The 20,216-nt window shown below is 38.0% G+C and overlaps 1 protein-coding gene across 1 annotated transcript in view; it reads left to right on the forward strand.

Annotated features, from left to right (window-relative positions):
* The first annotated feature begins 40 nt into the window (after nucleotides 1-40).
* The window catches only part of LOC133847702 (uncharacterized), a 91,444-nt gene continuing 71,268 nt past the window's right edge, over nucleotides 41-20,216 (forward strand). Inside the window, 4 exon segments of the mRNA XM_062282880.1 lie at nucleotides 41-327; nucleotides 2,128-2,513; nucleotides 16,076-16,258; nucleotides 16,325-16,382. Of these exon segments, the coding sequence (XP_062138864.1) occupies nucleotides 2,427-2,513; nucleotides 16,076-16,258; nucleotides 16,325-16,382 (328 nt within the window). The 5' untranslated portion in view covers nucleotides 41-327; nucleotides 2,128-2,426.

The raw sequence follows: 20,216 nt of genomic DNA on the forward strand, positions 1-20,216 counted from the left end.
TTAATCCCCTCGTATGCCAAACAAAAGCTAGAGCCTATGAAAATGTGAAGCTACATAACAACAACAACAACAAGAGAAGCAGCAGCGAAATCAAAACACCAACAACAACAACAATGACATAAATAATAATGTTAATATATAAACAGATCATAATAATAACAAGAAAACAAAATTAATAAGAGTCAAAACGCACAACTCGCATCAATGAATATCTACGAAAAGCTCTTCGAAAAAGCAAACAAACACCAAAAAAACCAAAAAAAAAGATAAACGAAACGAAACGCACAAAACTAAGTTTAACAACGCATTATCCTAGGTGTCTTACAAGTAATGCTCAAATTTATTAAAATTACATTCTAATTTATTATTATTTGGACGAGTATGCAACGCAGTCGTAGCAATCAGCTTTGAAGTCGCTGCATCTGATCTTGCTGCAGCCTCTCAAACTCTCAATGCTATCGCCTTGACACTATTTTTGGTTCTTTTTTTGTTGTTTGCATATAAATTTGCAAATGAAAGAAACATGAAAAAGCAGCCAACAAATTTGTATATGTGTGTGTGTGTGTGTGTGTGCGCATAAATCGCACACACAAAGCTGTTGCCTGGCCTATAAAATGGCTGCTCTAACAGCAGCGACGTCGACGTCAACGCTGGCAGCGTGGTAAGCAGCGCGCAAGAAGTTGAGGTTATGTCTGCGCCGCAAAATGTGCTTTGGCTGGCCGCGCTGCCCTTGGCATGAAATTGTCGTGGCTGATGCTGCTGCTGCTGCTGCGGAGGCTGCTTTTGCTGCTTGCTGCTTGCTGTTTACTGCTTTCTGCTTGCTTGCTGCTTAGCCCTCCTTTCGATTGGGCGTGCCAGCAGCCAAAGCACGCGTTGCAGCATCCTTTGCTGTCTGTCTATGTATGTGTGTGTCTGTCTGTGTATGTGTGTTGGCTGCTTGTCCTTGCTGTGCTCTACTGTGCTTTTGGGTGCTCCATAAATGACCTAGCCCTATTTTTGGGCATTTGGATTTCGCCCCGTTGAGAGCAGTCGAAAAACTTGCTTGCTGTCGACCGCGACGCCGCTGTCGCAGTCGCAGTCGACGCTGACGCTGACTGTGACATTTTCTTTTGATTTGTGCTCCAGAGTTTTGCGGTTGCTGCCATTTTACTTCTTCCCCTTCCCTTTACATTGCTATTTCGCTTGTTTTTCTGTTTTTCTTGCTTTTCGCATGTGTTTGTGTGTGTGTTTTTCTTTATAGTTTTTTATTGCTTTCCGTTGTGCTTTTGCCATATTTTGTGTGCAGCGCGCCGAAATAATAATAATAATAAAAAGTGTTGCATACCCTGCAGGCTGACAGTTTGACAGGCACTTCGAGACAATGTTTTTTTCGGTTGGGGCGAGGGACAAAGACATTCGCAGGACAATTATGGGGTGCACTTATGTGCAGCTGATAGACAGACAGTCGTTGCATGCTGCAAGTTGCAATATACTGAAGCTGCTGCTGCTGCTGCTGTCGCTGCTTACCCAATTGCAATTGACATTTTAAGGCCGAACACACACACACACACACACCCTCTCAAAGTGTTTTTTTTTTGGTTTTGCGCCCCAATTTACTTAAAGTCAGCGCTGCAACCTTGAGAGCTCTTTTTATGCGACTGCAAATAATTTGCATTGTAAACTCTTTCGGCAGCATTTGTGCAACTGTTGTTGTGCGTTAATGTTGCACAGTCTTTGTGCAGCATTTTTATTTCATTAGTCAAGTTGGGATCTTCCCTAAAGCCCTCATTACAATTCCTTATTTATTCTTACTCTTGAACTATTTATCATTATATTGTGGAGAGTCTTTTTAAGTAAACTACAATTAAACTTATTTATGAAACTGATTGAACTTAACGTATAAAGATTAATCACTATACAATTGATTACCAATTGCAAATATTTTAATTTGATTCAACTCACCATTTAATACAACTTGTTAAACCTTGTTCACTAGAGAAACTCAAATACAGACTGAAGCAAGTCAAGCAATAATGCTTAAGCTTAACTAAATAATTTGACAAAATGTTTGACAATTATTTACTGTTTGCTTAATGCTGTGAATATGAATATTAATTATAATATTTGCTTTCTTTTTTACACTTTCAGCAATACGCACAAACCCAAAACGCCAAAATTGAAAAGTTTAAGGAGTAGTTAAAATACAAAAAATATAAAAAATTAGTAATACTTAGCGCATCTAGCAATTTAAAACAATTTAGATAAATTCATGAATAAAAACATGAGCGATGAAAACAAATTGAAAGTGGAAAAATGTTAACAACAATTGAGGGAGACAAAGAATTCGCAGCGATAGCGAGTTGATTGTGTCTGCCACCTCAATAGGTCTCAGGACAGGAGAATCGAGGCAAGCGAGACACGCGAGGGGAAAGTCGCCGCGCTGCGCAATGCAAGCGAACAGCAGCCGATCCACGTTAAGCGCACAATCCTCGGGCACACCGTCGGCCTCAACGATATCCTCGTCGCAGGGAAAGGTGAGTTGTAGCCACATTTATAAGTAAATATCCTAAGGTGTTTTAAAGCTTGATTGATGCTTTGATTGATCAACTAATTCATTAGCTATTTCATTTGATTGATGGTTAGCTACGCGTGACTGATTGATTGTTTGATTGATTGACTGATCAGTCATTCGACTGATGGCTAGCTAAGAGTAAGGTTAATTCTAGTAAAGGAAGCAACGCTCGACTGATTGATGATTTGATTGATTGATTGATCGATCAATTTGTTAGTTCTTTCATTTGACTGATGGTTAGCTAAAAGTAATAACTATTTTAGTGAAAGAAGCAACGCTTCACTGATTGATTGATTGATAGTCAATTCCGTGAAATAGATTATGTGATTGATTGAACAATCGAAATACTTTTGACTGACAATATTAATAGGTAAATATCCTGAGATGTCATATTGTTGTATAGTTTGATTAATTGATTGATTGAACAATCAATTTATTATGATTTTATTCGACTAAGAGTAATTACTATTTAGTGAAAGAAGTAAGGCTCGATTGACGGATTGATTGATTGGTAGTCAGTTCAATGAAAAAGGTTAAATAATGGATTGAACAATCAATGCTTATTCTGACTGATATCATCTATAAGCATAGTTAAAAGAAACTACTGTGATACAATCAATGCTCGACTGATTGATGTTATGATGGATTGATTGTTAGTTTGTTGAGCTTTGAATTAGGTCAAATGATTGTCTGATCAATCGCTTTATTGCAAATTTGTTATGATTGATGGTAGAAAGTTGATTCATACGAAGATCTTTTGATTGATTGTTACATCGATGAGTGGCGCAAAAGGGAAAATAATTGATTGATCTACCACTAAATGAGAGAGAAATTACTATGTTTGTAAAGGATACTAATGAGTTGAGCGTGCAAAAAGCCATTAACAAATGCAACGCTTGACTGATTGATGCACTGATTGATTGATGGCCAGTTTCATGAGTTCCGTAACAAAACTGAGATGCAGCTGCATGGCTGAACGAGTTTGTTGTCACGAATTCAGTCAGCGACGGACGCAGTCCATTTGCTCAATGGACATCCATGACAATGGGTTGCAAAAAAGAAGAATGGAACGAATGGCGAGCGCCAAAAGAGCGAGCGAGCGTAAAAGGGACAGCACAAAGCAAAGAAAAGGCGAGGGAGAGCAAGAGCAAGAGAGAGAGAGAGAGAGAGAGAGAGAGGTTGTCTCATTATGTGCGCCCATTGGCAGCCCGGCAACAAAGCAGCGTACTTCAATTCAATGCCCATACGCTCCCCAAGGAGCTTCCCTCCCTTACTGCTTCTTCTGTCCCGTCCCCCTCCCCCCATTGGGCAACCCTAACCATTCCCCTTTTCTTCTGCCGTCTCCCAAAAGGACGAGAGCCGCATCGGTTTTGGTTTCATTTTTTTTTTTTTTGTTTTTTTGTGCTCCTGGGCCCTAAGTGCCTTGGGCCTAGGCCCAATTCCCCCTGCTTCCCCTTTGCATCGTCAATCAGTGTATGTGTGTTTGTGTGTGTGTGTGTGTGCACATCCTTTTTCAAGTGTCCTTTGTGTATGCGAGCTATGTTGCGCCTCTCAATTATGCAAGCGTTAGCGATAGTCCCAAAAGCACTTTCGACTCTCCACGTACGTCCATTTCCCATTTCGCATTTCGTTTAACAAATAGCCAATCCATACTCCACTCTCGTACCAAGTCTAACTACCTTTCTTTCACCCCCTTAATTAAGCAATCTATCATAACTCAACTCGCTCCTTTCAACACCCATTTGCAATTGCTTTACAGTGCACAAAAAGGGACACAGCGTTGACAATTCTGCGAGAGTTTATTATTTAGTACTCTATGATATACTAAATATAGTCTGCGGTATTTTTCTGTATTCTTTTACGTAAATTAATTTTGTACTTCTTCATTTTATTCAGTACTCTACGATATACAAAAGTATATTACTTTGGTATATTTAAGGAATAATAGTACTCTATGGTAGACTAAATGTAGCCTTCGGTATATTTTAAGCACCTCTTGATTGTATTTGGTATATTTGCGTATTTTTCACTATAATCATGTTGTATGCTTCAAGAAAAATACCGCATTGTTTTGCTTTTATTTCATACTCTAGTATACCAAATATAACATTCGATATATTTAATTTTTTTAGTACATTAAATTGCTTTTAATGACTGCTTTGACAATCTGCTATGTTTTGATCGCCCTGGTATATTTCGAATGTAGTATATTATTTGGTATATTTTAATAATAATTCCGCATACTTTTGCTTTTATTGAAAGCGAATACCGGATATCTTGTTTTCATTCACTTTACTTTAAAACAATTATTTAGATTTGTATTTAGAAAATTTAGCATGGTTCCTTTTAGGTTTCTTTACTTGTAACATAATTTTTCTTTATTTCAATTTGTATTTAAAAAATTAAACACAACTTAATATAATATTTTTTTTGTACATTAATAATGATGTTATTATTGACCAATTGAATTAAATGCGTGAATACAATTAGTCAAACTACAAGTGATAAATGTCAAATGAAGCATTGAGCTTTGCGTTTTGTGGTAGTCAACATTGTAAAATGTTAGTGTACTAACTTATTTGTGCTGCATTTTTTGTAGTACAATGGATTGCCGCAAATAGTTGTTTTGTGTGGCATTGATTCATTGAATCGAGTGGGAAACTTTGTTGGGAGAGGAGCATCACCTGATGTGCCTGTTGCCATGTTGCAATAAAAGTCACACAAAACTCGTCTAATTAAAATGAAATTGGATTCTCTCCTCTCTTGACATGTGTGTGTGTGTGTGTGTGTGGGTTTGTGTTTCATTTCTCGCTTAGTTGCACGCAAAAATAAATTCGTAAATAATTTGCAACGTTTTCATGCTGCTTTCGCATATCATAATTAAAAATGATAATCATCGTGCTGATGACAATAATTAAAATTGTTGCCTCAAGCTGTGAATCCATTGACATTTGCCAAACAAACACACACACACACTCTGGCAATTAGTTGAACATTTTAATGAGTTAAATACGATTACGATTCTCAGCGAGGGGAGGAAATAAAAAAATAAGTTAACGATGAGTTGAATATGAAATTCAGTGACAAATCACAAATTTACGATATTATTATTATTATTATTATTATTATTATTATTATTATTATTATTATTATTATTATTATTATTATTATTATTATTATTATTATTATTATTATTATTATTATTTTATTTTTTTCAAGATGCTACGCATTTAATTCTCGAATTCCAAAAACAATTACTCATCACCCACCCACGCACATGCGGAAAATTCTCATTCTAGACTACAAACGATTTTCGCGGAAAATGCTTTCATATGGCAAAAGGAAATGCGCGAATGCATTTCACTTTTTCCTGGAATTGTTGCATGGAGAGTCCCGAGAACTGCTCATAATTAAAAGTTTTACTTTCTCATAGATTTAAACGTAATTCAAAATTATCCAATTTTACTTTTCTGCACTAAAAATCAGGTCGATTTTGTAGAAGTTCTATAAGAAATACGTTTGTTTTGGTATATTTTGCACTCTGTGGCATATTTTTAATGTAGTATACCGAATATAGCCTTTGGTATATTCTTAATATTCTTGTATCTTTCTTACTTGTTTCTCTTTTGTTTTCATTCGTTTCTTCGATGCATTTCCAACTTCTTTTCTTTTGTTCATCTCGGTATTTCATTTGATTTGTGATTGATCCATCAAACTTGTCGATAATCACAGTCAATTCAAATTGGATTGAAGCGATTTGATCGATTGTGGTCGAAAATATTTCCCAAGCTACAGCAAATAACTGAATTTTACTCGACGCATTGCAAATGTTTGGGCTTCAGATGCAATGTGACCACAGCACAACTGGAGGAAGGCAGTAATGCCAGCATTTAAATGAAGCAGCAACCAAAATCAGTGGCAAATGCCGAAAATGCTTGCTAATTGCAGAATTTCGTTATTGTCATTGCGCCTGCGGTTATGCTACAATAATTTTTGGGCAAAGCGAGCGAGGGAGATATGCTTAAAATTGCAAGAGATATTGATTGAAATTGTCGCAAGCGCGTGAAATAATTTTGTGCCATGGCAAAGCGAAGACAACAGCCACTTCTTCTTCTTCTTGCTCCTTCTCTTTCCCCTCCTTCTTCGGGTTCTTCTTCTTGTGCATCTTCTGATGCCTTTGTTTCGTTCGCATTTCGCTGCCATTTGCATCGCAGCAACTTTCACGCGTTGCTTTTAATTAAACATTGCCGTTTGCAAGAGTCTGTTTTCATCTCAGTGCGTGTGTGTGAGTCTGTGTGTGGGTGCTAAGTGTGTGTCACACACACACACACACACACAGCTGTTCGTATACAGTGGCCGCTTCGACAGTCAGCTGAGAGAGCAAACGAGTGAAGGGCAAAGCCAAGTGCGAGCTGAGTGCAGAGCGAGAGAGCGAGCGACAGAGAGAGAGAGAGAGAGAGAGAGTGGTGAGTGTGGAGGGAGGGAGGAGGGGGCAGCAGCTGCTGTTGGCCTTGCCCGTCACAATTTGAAGTCGAGTTGACGACGACGACGACGACAGCGCGATATCTTCTCTGCTTGTGTTGCCATGTAAGCTGTGCCTGTGTGCGTTTGTGTGTGTGTGTGAGTGAGCGTGTGATAAGTCATAAAAAGCCAGTAAAAATCTCCGTTTGTCATTACATATTGTCATCATCAGCGGCAGCTTAAAAACAACAGCAAGCAAAACAACAGCTGCGCTGGCCGCACAAAAGTAGGCAACACTTTTTTTGCTTTAGCAAAGCGACGACGACGCACAACAGCTGCTTGCTTTAAAACTGCACTAGCGAGCTTTTTGTCAGCCTTATGCAAATGCAGTGCAGACCACACACCCCCCTCTCTCTCTCTTTGTATCCACCCACTTATTGGCAGCTGGTGTTATTGTTCTTGCTGCTTGCTACTTAAATGCAAATTGCATTCCGTCGTTGGCCAAAATCAATGTTTTCTTTTTGTTGTTTCCGCTTTAACCCATGGCTATTTGCTGTGTCACGTGCTGAGCCAAAACGAAAATTAATTGCATACTTTCAGGCGGCGGCGTACAACAATAACTTAATGAAATGGTCGCTGCTCTCTTAATGTGGCACATTTCAAATGAAATTCAATACAAACGACGCTTTTGCATTGCATTGAAAATATAAATTCCGAAATAGTGCAAAGCTATGACAACATTGTGTTTAAATGCATTTGAAATGCAATTTAATGCTTGACATGTGCGCACTGATAAATCTGAAATCTGGCATAACTGGCATTAATAAATGTAGTAATTGTAGAACGTTTTAATGGAATTGTGCAATAGTTTTGCGGCACTTTCGACACATTCGTGAATGTCACAAATGTATATCAATTTGGAAAGCGAAACGAGATTTTAAGTGCAAACTTGTGCATAACTAACAATTTGGGTTTTATTTACTGTCGCCCACTGCAAAGTATGCTGCATAAATGATGTGGGTTTTATTTACAGACGCCGCTGAAAAGTATGCAAGGTAAATATTGCAACGTCGCGACACATTTGCTTACTTATCACGTGTAGTGTAAGAGTGTGTGTGTGTATGTCTGTGTGTGTGTGTGTTGTGTTGGTGCCAAAGTGTAAATTACGCTAGCGGCGTCTTATGACACCGTCACACACTCTTACAAACACACACACACACACACACACGCACAAGTACACGTCGAGCTGTCCCTCTCGCTCTCACCCCTTGTGTCACACGTGACACACGCGAAGTTGTCAAAACTTTGCAACTATTGCCATGAAATACGAAAAGTTTTTAGCTGTCTTGTTGCTGTTGTTTGCTTCATTAGGTGTAGCATGCGTGCGAGCTTGTGTGTGTGTGAGTTTGCCTGCTTTTAATTCACAAAACGCTGGCGACAGCGACGCTGGCAGTGACGTCGACAGCAGCAGCAGCGCACATGTGTGCTCGCCTCTATGTCTATGACTGTGTGTGCGTATGCGTGTGTGTGTGTGTGTGTGTGAGTGTGTGTGCGGGGGCATTGCGCATGTCATCATCAAGCAACTGGACCGCAGCTCGCAGTCCAGTAAACGGTACATATGCTAACGCTGGCAGCGCAGCTGACTGAGCCGACTAACAAAAAAAAAACATACACACACACACACTCACGCACACACAAAACAAGACATGAAAAACTCTACACAAAGTCAGAGCACAGAGCAGCAACAAATACTTAGCAAGCAGCTGGCAACCGAACGAAACAACAACAACAACAACGACGCAAATAATTGGCAGCCTTTTTTTCCATTTTTGCTTCGTTTTTGTTTGTTCTCGTTGGATGGTAGAAAAGTCTACACTGCATTAGGCTGGCAGCTGGCCTAAAAGTCTACACGCAGCATCAGCAGCCGCCAGCCGGCTTAGCACACACACACACACACAGCTCTCCACACGCAGCGCGCTCTCACTCACGTAAACACACACACACGCAGAGTCTCCCGCTCGCACTCTCCCACTTGCTGCAGGTTCTCTCTTTTCGTTCGTTCGTTCGTTTTGTCTGATTAGCCCGCTTTGCTCTGTCGCCGTCGCTGTCGCTGTCAACGTCGCTGCCCGCATCGCGCGTTGTTTTTGCGCCACGACGCGTCTTTGTATGTGTATGTGTGCGAGTGTGTGTGTGCATGCGTGTGTGCATCATTTAAAACAATATCCAGAGATTTGTTTCGCCATTTATATGTCAAATATGACAAGTCAAGTGTTTTCTGTCATTCTTGTTGTTGTTGTTATTGTTGTTCTTATTGTTTGCTATGCCTTTCAATGCATGTGTGTGTATGTGGGTGTGTGTGTGCGTGTGTGATTAGCAGCTAAGTCAAAGTAAAAGCAGGGCAGATGCTCTGCCTACACACACACACACACACGTTTGGTTGGCGGTTGAAAAAATGTAAAAGTCTTAGGCAGACATACGTCTATATATCAAATATAATTTTATGTTAAAGCGACTACATAAAATAATACGAAGTCGAAAATGTTTAATATGTAAGTAATAAAAGTATTAATAATATTAAAATGAACAAGTTTTGAAATACAAAAACAAGTAAAAAAAACTAAGGTATTAATTTTAAAATATACCAAATTTCTATACCACAAAATACTAAAAATTTACCGAAATACATACATCATACATATTATAAAAATACTAAAAATATACCAGAATTTCTTATATCATACAATTTTTATGTTGACATATTACTACATTCAAAATATACCATAAAGGGCAAAATATACTAAATTGTCAAACAAAGCAACTACAACTTTAGTTATTATTGTCTGTTCCATTCGAGACTTAATTTTTTTCTAATTTATAAATTATTGTAAAGATGATCCATGATTTTTATTCTCGCCTCTTATTACGTATAACTTGTTAAACTTTCAGTAAAAAACAGTAAACAAAATCACATCAATTTCAAAGTTAAAAAGAACATTACCATTACTATTAGTTGGTATAATTGTAATTGAAAGTAATTGCGAATTAACGTTATAAAGTGTATAATTTTAAAATTCATAAAACGTTGCATATTTTTTAGGGCAGCCGCAGCTGAAAACGTTTTAATTAAACCGCGTTACACAAAGCATTGTCATCGCATTGAGGTTACGAGGCAACATTTACACTTACAGTTACTGCAACATGTTTGTAAAATCAGAAAAGCATTGTTTATTTCCTTAATTGCTTCATTTTTGCAGCTTCAGCTGCGAAACTTGCGTTGAGAGAATGTCACACAATTTTCACACTATGCTTTTGCTTGCTAAAATCAAATGGAGTCGCATTCTTTGATAATTATTTATGTATGTTGTATGTTAAATGTGGCCATATTAAATATATCACAATTAGCATATCAAACGTGACCGTATAAAGTTTTAAATATCCTTTATTTTTTTTAATGGTCACACTTGATTTTAACTCTCGTTATTATAGAGCTTCAGTTTGGATTGTTCTTTTTAATGAAGTCTTTTGGAAAAAATTAGATTGAACTAATTAAATCATTAGTTTGAATAAATTCAAATAAATTACAAAGGCACGTGAACTATTTTTGGGATATGAGAACTTTTTTAATTTACATTTATGTTTTATTAATTTAAGTAACATAATGTAATATTGCTGTAAAAAGTACATTTGAGAACCTCATACACTTAAGGTTTCTGTAGTATACCATATTTTCAAAGTTTTCTGATATCTACACAGAATGAAAAAAACGTTCTAAAATGAAGAATAAAATCTTGAATCAAGATTATATGATGTGAAAATACAATCAAGATGGTTTTTTTCTTAAAAATAAAGTAAATTCGAATTCTAATTTTAAAGGAAGGGGATTCCATTATTTTAAAAAACGAAAGAACGAAATTCTTTTTTTGTAAGATCGAAAAAATCTTAATTCAAGATTTGCAATCGTTTTTTCAGACTAGACTTGTTTTCTCTGTGTACTTTCTTAAATATATTTAAATTTTTTTAATGTTTATCTTTTTGACTGCTCTTCTAATTTCTTTTACTTCTTCCCAACTTCTTTCAATATCTCACTTGCTCTTACTGTTTAAGACTTCTTTATTTTTTTAACTAATTTTTTTTTCTTTTTTTTGGTACTCCTTTTCTTTTTTCGGTCACCTCTCGACATCTGGTTTTGTTTCTTCTCTTCCCTGCACATTCTATTTCATTTTCTTTTGACCCTGTTTCTCAGACTCTCTCTCTCTCTCTATGTCGCTTTCTTCCTCACTCCAACAACAATGTCGTGGACATTAATTCTTGAGGTTAGAGCATTTTATAAAGTTGTCGCCCATCTTTCAGCCACTCTCAGTCTTCGTCTCTGTCTCTCTTTCGCACACACACATAGTTGTGTGCGCTATGTGTCAATGTGTGAAATGAGCTTCAAGTACAACAACAACAGCAACAACAACTAGAAGAAAAAAAAGAAGAAGAGCTGACAAGGACGCTCCATATGAAAACAAACGCATAATTTAAGCGTAATTGCTGTCATTTTTCATTCGAGTGCGGCATGGTGAAGGCAGAAGGGGCTGTGATGAGGGAGGGGCGTGGGAAGATGGGATGGGGAGGGGGAGGGGTGAAGTGTAACTGCGACTGTGACTGCTCCAGTTGAGTGTCCATGTCGCCGTCGCCGTCGCCATCGCGTTGTGTTGCGTTGCGTTGTGTCCTCCACACGCCCCAAGAGCATGCACACACATGTCTGTGCTCAAGTGTGTGCATGTCTCTGCATGTCTGTTCCTGTCTGCCCCTCTCTATATATGTGTATGTGGCTGCTGAGTGCCCGCATCCGGCGCTGAAACGCCAATAATTATGTCGCTGCTTTTTTCTCTTCTTCTCTTTTTCCTGTATTTTATTTTCTTTCTATTTTTTTCTACTGTCGTTTTGTGTGTGTGTGTGTTTTTTTTAACGCCCCCTGGCGGCCAGCGGCAGCGGCAATTGACGCGACTTTTGTCGTCGCTTTGTTGCCCCGCGCCTAATCACATCAACAACAAACAGCACAGCAAAAAAGAATATGAAGCACAAGCACGACTATCGTGATACCCGGCATGCAGTTTCATTCACTTGAGGCTGCTGTTCGTCTCAAAAATAAAATTTCCTTATACAATTAGCTTGTGATACTAGAAAAATATTGTTGGTAATGCTTGCAGACAATTCAAAACAAGCAAGAAAGCTACAATCGAGTGTGCTCGACTATGAAATGAATAAAAGCAAAACATTGCGGTATTCATTTTTAAATATATAACATTATTATACCGCAAAGATACTAAATTGCGAATTAAAGCAATTCATTTTAAAATATACCACAAAAATACCAGAAGCTATATTTGGTATATTGATATAGAATTACATTTAAACTATACAATAGAGTGAAAAATATACCAGATTGTCTGACAAGGCAACCAGACCCGAATATACCAAATGTAGTCGTTAGTATTTTATGAACCGCAAAGATACTAAATTGTGAATTAAAGCAAAACAGTGCGGTATTAATTTCAAAATATACCACAAAAATACCAGAAGCTATATTTGGTATATTGATGTAGAATTACATTCAAACTATACAATATAGTGAAAAATATACCAGATTGTCTGACAAAGCAACCAATACCCGAATATACCAAATGTAGTCGTTAGTATATTATGTATTTTGCTTTTATTCACAATGGGTAGCGGGCATCTCACAGTCGAGCACACTCCACGGTAGCTTTCTTGTGTTATTTTTAGTATATTTTGTTTATTCAGAATTGAATACTACATTAGAATTACCAAATAAATACTTAAAGTGCCTTTGAAATGTTGAAAATAAGGTTTCTCTCTTAACTCTTTTTTTGATGATATGAGCGGTCGTGACTAGGATTACTTTTATCCTTAATGTCCAGAATTTATTACTCTAGCTCTTTTAAGGTTTTCAAGTTCTGGCAGTTGAAAGCAAAGGACAGACAGACAGACAGACGGACGAATGGAAATGGGAATGATTTTTAGATAGATATATATATTTTTGATTTGAATACTTACAAACCGCACATCGCATTCTTCAGGTTGTGCCGGGTATGCAAAAGTGTGAAATAGAAAAACAGCCGAGTTTGAAGCGCGGCGCATATCAAATGTCAAGTTGCCATCATCACCTTCTCATCATCATCATCATCGTCATCATCGCCATAATCATCATCATTATCAACATCGTGATGAGCTGTATAATCGTCATGATGTTGAATTTTGTTGCTGTTGTTGCACCTGTGCCTTTTGTGGCATTGTGTCCTGCTCCCTTACGCTTCCCCTCTCTCATCACTCTCTCTCTCTCTCTGTAGCTTTTTCTGGCTGTTTGCCAACTGAACTCAACTCGACTCGAGTTCAGTTCGCTTGAGTTTTGCTTTGTCGAGAGTTTTGTTTGTTTGTTGTCGCTGTCGCTGTTGTTGTCGTTGTTATTAACGTTGTTGTTGTTGTTGCTGTTGTTGTTGTAGTTGTCGCATTCCGTGTTGCGGCGCGTGCCTAGCCTTGCAACAATTGCACTTTTGCCACGCCCAATCGCCGCCCAATTCTTTTGTGTGTGCCACAATTGCCGCAGCATTCGCTTTGTGCCATCTCTATGTTCCCCTCCTCTCCCCCCTTTGCCACTGCATTCCTTCTCCCCGCTTTGCTTGATCATTTGCGGTTTACTCTCTTCTCTCTCTCTCTCTCCCTTTCTCTTTCTCTCTCACTCGTTATCTCACACTCTCACATTGTTTTCCATTCCCAGTTCACAACCTTTCACCTCAGCTCGTTGCAGTTTTTTTTTTCTACAATTTTTCTGTTGCCGCCTTTTAGGCTGCAGAAAAAAAGCTTAAATCAAGGCAATTTTTGCAAAACTATGTACTTAAAAGCTGCTCTAACTGGCATTGTCCCTGATTTTCGTATTATGCACACTTTACGGAAATATTTCAGGGTTTTTTGTTTGCACAGGCACTTTGATTGAATCGGTTTTTATTTTGTGCTTTTCTTTATAAAATTTATTTACTTATTTTAGAAGAAATTATGAGTTTTCTTCATATTTAGCGCTGTTAATTTTCTGTCTATGGCCTTCCAAGGAGCAGCACTATTCAAAGTAATAACTTCAAGCTTTATTTTTTAATTTCGAATCTTCTCATTTCTGGTAAAAATTGCTTATTAACAGTTAAATCTGTTTGTATTAATTAATGCACTTCATATGTATAATACCAATAATTTGTCAATCAATCAATCGCTTAATCAATCAATGTATCAATCAAACCAATATTCAACAATCAATCAATCAGTCAATCAATATATCAGTCTATCAACCAATCAATCAATGCCTGTTATTAATAACAATAATTTGTCAATCAGTCGATCGGTCAATCAAATTGTCAATATACCAATCAATCCATATATTTAAATACCAATATTTAGCAATCAATCAATATATCATGCAATATTACAATATTATTCGCTGAATTTCATAACAAATACTTGTCAATCAATCCTTGCATTTAAGTGATATACAATCAATCAATCAATCACTTTATTAAATAACAAATATTTGTCAATGAATGAATTGGTTAATTAAACAATCAATTTATCCGTTAATTAATTCCTGTATGTATCATTCAATCCCAATATTTTATAACTAATATTATATTAATCGGATCAAACAATCAATATATTTAGTCAATCAATCAAGCAATCTCCGTATTTAATTAAAAATATTTTTCATTTACTCAATCGGTTAATTAATCAAGCCAATATTTAACAATCAAACTTTTCAATCAAATAATCAATATATCAGTCAATCAATCAATCAAATAATCAACCAATTAATCAAACGCTATGTTTTTAACTAATATTTGTGAATCAATGAATCGATCTGGTTATCAATCCATCTTTCTGTTAATAAGTCCCTGAATTTAATAACAATAATCAATAATTAATTGTAGAATTGCAGTTGCAGACAGAGTGCAGTGCTGCTCAAACTGTGTGTACTGCATTTATCGTATCACCGACAAAAGCCAAAAAAGCTCATTACTGCTTGCTATCAGACACCTAAAACGCACAGTGAATACTTATAGGAGAAGGATTGTGAGGAGAGGGAGGAGGGGAGGGGAGGGGGTTGGAGACCAAGCTATTACCCATTCTGATACGCTGCTGATGAAGCTTCAACTCAGCCTCTCTGTCTGTCTGTCCGTCTGTCTGTCTGTCTTTGTGTTCCCAGGTGGGCGTAGCTCCATTGAGAAGAACGAGTCGAGACAAAAGCCGAGGCGGTGTTAGGTCTTACACTACAATGTGGTTGATGGGTGAGGGTAGTGGGTGGAGGGGGGATGACCATGATTGGGGGGTGATCGGAGGGGTGCTCGGTAGGGGTTTTTTGGTCTCACGCATTGCCACACGAGCATAATTTGTTGTAATTAACATAACGAGCCAGCCCAAGCAATAATGGGCAAAACTTCCCACACACACACACACACATTTACCTACACACACAGTTGCCTACACACGCACAGAGAGAGAGAGAGAGAGTGAGAGAGGAAATGAAACGCCTACATAAGAAAAAGCAGCTGAAATTGCGACTCCTGCTGTGAAACGAGCAGCAAATCTAACGATGGAGGAATTGCGGGGGCGAAGGAGAGGGTAGCTCTGGGGGTTGTGCTGTAGCTAAAGGGTAACAATATATGTATGTATGTATGTAGTACTTATGTATGTATGTATGTGGGCGAAGAGGGAGAGAGGGAGAGCGAATACAGCACCGAGAAGTTAGTCAAAGTTGCCCGCATTTGTGTATAATTAATTTGTTTTTGGACAGCCTTCCCCACCAGCTCCGCACTCGCCCCCCCTCCCTGCTTTTCGGCAACCCCATGGACATTTAGAATTTTGTAGCATTTATGCAAATGACTTTATGAGCAGGACTGCAAAAGTTGTAGTAGGCACAGAGGGCAATTTTCAAACAAAATTGTACTTTTCCCCCCCCTTTCTATTGCATACATTCTTTATCTGACAACTCTATTTTTTCTGGTTTTGTCTGTGCAGCAACAAGTTGTCGAACTATCTGGATATGTCATCATACTCGTTGAGAATGCGGAGGGCAAGATTAAATTATATGGCTCGCCGTCCGATCGCGATAATTTGGAAGTGGGCGATGAGATACTCGAGGTCAATGGCCTATCACTCGATAATATATCGCGCACCGAAGCCATTCGCCACATACACGATGTAAGTATGCAAACTATCGATAGTAAGTTATCGATATCACTAATTTTCTTTTTCTTGTCGTTTTAGTGCATCAAATCCTGCACAATTTGCTTGCGAGTGCGCAAGAAAAATGATTCTAGATTGGGTAAGTCTGAATATTATTTATAACACTACCAGAAGATGATCTTTATCTATTTTTAATGGGGTCTATATAAATTAAAAAATGTATTAAAAATTAAATAGGAAGCTAAGTGTTAATAATAGATGTTTTATGTGTAACAAAAAAGTTTAAAAAAAAAATCAAAAAATTCCATGCGAGATCAACACTTTGCAAGCTCAGTTGTTTTCAAACTAAGCGCACAGTTGAGCAAGGCTTGCACTTAATCGCAATGCTTTTCAATCTGTGCACGTTCAGCTGTCAGCTGTTTGCTTAGTTAGCCACTGCAGTTGCCGCACAACTGTGCTCTTTTTGGACACTTTAAGCGCGCTCTATAACGCTCTTGTTCGCTCTCTCCCTCTCTCGCTGCTGTAGCTCGCATCGCGCGCAGCTTTTGTTTTTGCAATTGTTTTTATTTTCCATTTATTTTTGTTTTTCTGTGGTCAGCTCCAAACGTTTTACGCTCCACTCTCGCTCGCTCTCTCTATTTCTTTGGCTGCGCTCTCTGCTGTGGCTGGGCTTGACGTTGGCGCTTCGCAACGTCGACTAATCGCATCAGTTGTGCGGCAACTGTCGACGTTTTTGGTGCCGTACATAGCGTCGCGGTTGTTTCATTTGTTGTTATTTCATTTGTTTTTTTTTCCTTTTTCGTTTCTGTTCGCTGCGCCAAGTTTTCGAATCGTGTCGCGTCGTGTCGTGTTTCGCTCACGCTGTCGGCGTTGTTGTTTTTTTTTTTCGGTGTTAGCTTATCCACGGTCAGAGCTAGGCTCTGTGTGTTGTGCGCGCGCGCAGCTTGCCAGCTTCGACGTCGACTGCAGCTGCGACTGCGCCAGAGCGTTTTGTTCTAACGCGCATATATAATTTTTGTTGTGTGTGTTATTTGTTATTTGTGCTTGTGTCTCAATTATTGAATCCAATTGAATTCAAAACAAGAAAATATAAAAATTCCATTTGGCAAACTTCGTCGCAGCTGAAAAAAGTAAGTGCACAATGTAATGCTTCTCCAATTGTATGCGTGAGCGTATGTGTGTTTGCGTCTCTTATTCTCTCTCTGTCTCTGTCACACTGAGTGTCTGTCTGTTTGTCTGTCGCTTACAGCACAGCCAGCTGGCAGCTGAGCTATGCATGATGGGGCCATGAATCAGCAGCAATGACAGCGTCGTTGCTGTTGCTTTTGGGGCGAAGGGCAGCGCAGCGCGGCTGCTTTTATGCAATACATTTGTAGTACAACAGCAGCAGAAATAACAACAACAACAATAATAATTCTTTTGTTTGCCGGCAACTTGAAAACTGCAGAATCTTACAAGCACAAATGCATGCGTATGTGTGTGAGTGTGTGTGTGTGACTTGCTCTTTATTCTTTACACACACACACACACACACATTTACAGCTAGCTCATACATTGTGAGTGCAAAAACAAAAATGACAGCAAATAGTTAAAAGTCGCTTAGGCAAAGGCAAAGAGAAAATCAAAGCAAAAACAACTACAAACTGGGCAGCATTCATTTCAATGGTGCTTTTTATTTTGGCATCACATTGGAACGAACTGGAAAGGCAAGTGGGAAGTGGGAGTCGAGTTAAGTTGAGTTGAGTTGAGTGCTGCCAAACCAACTGGAAATTATTGAAATAGAAAAAAAAATACAAACATAGCAAATATAAATATAGTACACCAACTTTTATTTCTTTGTTTGCCACGTGAGCGCTCCTCAAACTGTAAATCAAGTAACGGCAACTTAGAAACTAACCTCAAAACGAAACAAGTTTTGTTCGCCGACAGATCTCTGTTGTGATCAGCGACTCTCAAACTGCGATTGCACTTGCATGGGAATCGCCGAAGGGCGTTCCTCAGTTGATAATACCATATAGACAAACAAACTTGCCTCAACTGAGGGGCGTTACGTGAATAATAATTGCATGAAAAAAAAACTAAAATACATATTATCGACAATTTACGGACATACTAAATCAAAATATGCATGCCATACAAATTATAGGCAATGATCACAGATAGTTAATAAAAATTCAAAATAATTGGAATATACGTATTGCTAAAACTTAGAGATGATCACCTGAGTTTAAGTTGCTCATCGTTAAATCGTTCAAATCGAATTGTTGAATGGGTTTTCTTTTACTGATTTTGTCATCTATCAATCAAACATCAATCAACTGCCAAATTCTTCTATTTATTCTTTATTCAGTCTATCGATATCTTAAATATGTGATTACCTATTCTAGTAATATAATATCATAACAACAAATGTCTCTCTGTGTTGCTTTTTCAATTAAACAATCATACAATCAAACATCAATCAAGTTCTTTAAGAACATTTTAATATTTTTGGTATTTCTAGTTTCGTCGTCTAATCAAATCGTGTTTGAAATGCTTTACAATATTTTCTGCAATCGTTCTACAATCAAGTTCAATACTAAAATATTCTCTGCATTCTTTGCTATGCATTCCGCTTAAAGTTATGTTTTCCAATTAACAGTTTTGTGCATCAATCAATCAAGTTTCATTCTCACATTCTCTATTCTATTCTTCTGCAGTTCTAAATATAGATTTAGCTATTAGACGAGTTATGGTTATGTCTTACGCTCTTTTTCCGATTTTCACAATTTTGTATTTGTATTTTTTGGGTCACAGCGTTCAGCCAAATGGGTGCAAGAATTTCCAGTTTTCTTATGAAAAAAACAAGAAAATAAGAAAGAAAGAAAGAAGTTACTTATTACTTTACTTGTTTGCTAACACACACACACACACACACACAAATACACACACACAGTCGCAACATTCCAAAGCCATGAATTTGTTGTATAAAACGAAATCAATAGAGAGACGAGACAACAGCGAAGCGCTGAGAGCGTGCAAGAGAAGAGAAGAGAGCCAAAGATAAAGACAAGGCGGATAGTGAGAGAAGGGGGGGAGAGGGGCGCTCTATGCTTTTTCTATTGCCATTGCCCACGGTCCATTCAGGTGTGCGAGAAGCGCGGGTGACGAGAGAGAGCCGAAGTAGAAGGAGAAGAAGAGACAGCGGAAGGGGCATAGAGAGAAGATGATGAGGGGAAGGGGATGGGGATGGGGAAGGGGAAACGGGGCTAGCTGGGTCAGCATCCAAAATCCGGTAAGGCAAGTTTCTTGGCGTCGCTGCTGCTGCTGCTGCTGCGAGTCAATTGTGTGAGTTTGCCTGACGATTTTACACGCGCTCCGATGATGGCGGCTACAATTGAGCACACACACACACATTTGCACACTCACACACACACATGTGGCTAAGATGCGCTGGGTGCTGTGGTCGATGGAGAGGGGAGCAGAACTGGGACGGGGGGAAGTTGGGGAATGTGGTTGGCCAGCCATGTGCTGCGATGTGTAAAAGTCATTGCCTCAAAAGAGACCCAAAGTGCTGCTGCTGCTTCTTTTTTTTCTCTTCTTATATATATATATTTCTTATACCCGGCAACTAAAAGCGACAGAGGGCATTAAAGTAGTTACTATTTGTTATTATATTAATTTGTTATATTATAATTAAGTTTGGTATTTAAAATTTATATTTAGTATTGATATAATATAAAAAAAATAATATAGCCGGAAAAAAATAATACTAATAATAATAATAATAATATATAGGAACAAAGAATATTTCAAAAATATTGTAAGTTGGGAGAACTAAAATGAGTGGGTTTGATCAAAGCTAGATAATGGCCAAATCGAACTTAAAACAACGCTGATAGTCTTTAGGATTAAACATATAATATAAATAAATAAAAAAAAATAAGAGGTAGAAAAAGAAAAAGGAAAAAGCTTATAAAGCTATTTGGATGAA

This window comes from Drosophila sulfurigaster, chromosome X (genome assembly GCF_023558435.1).
Source record: "Drosophila sulfurigaster albostrigata strain 15112-1811.04 chromosome X, ASM2355843v2, whole genome shotgun sequence".
Classification (NCBI taxonomy): Eukaryota; Metazoa; Arthropoda; class Insecta; order Diptera; family Drosophilidae; genus Drosophila; species Drosophila sulfurigaster.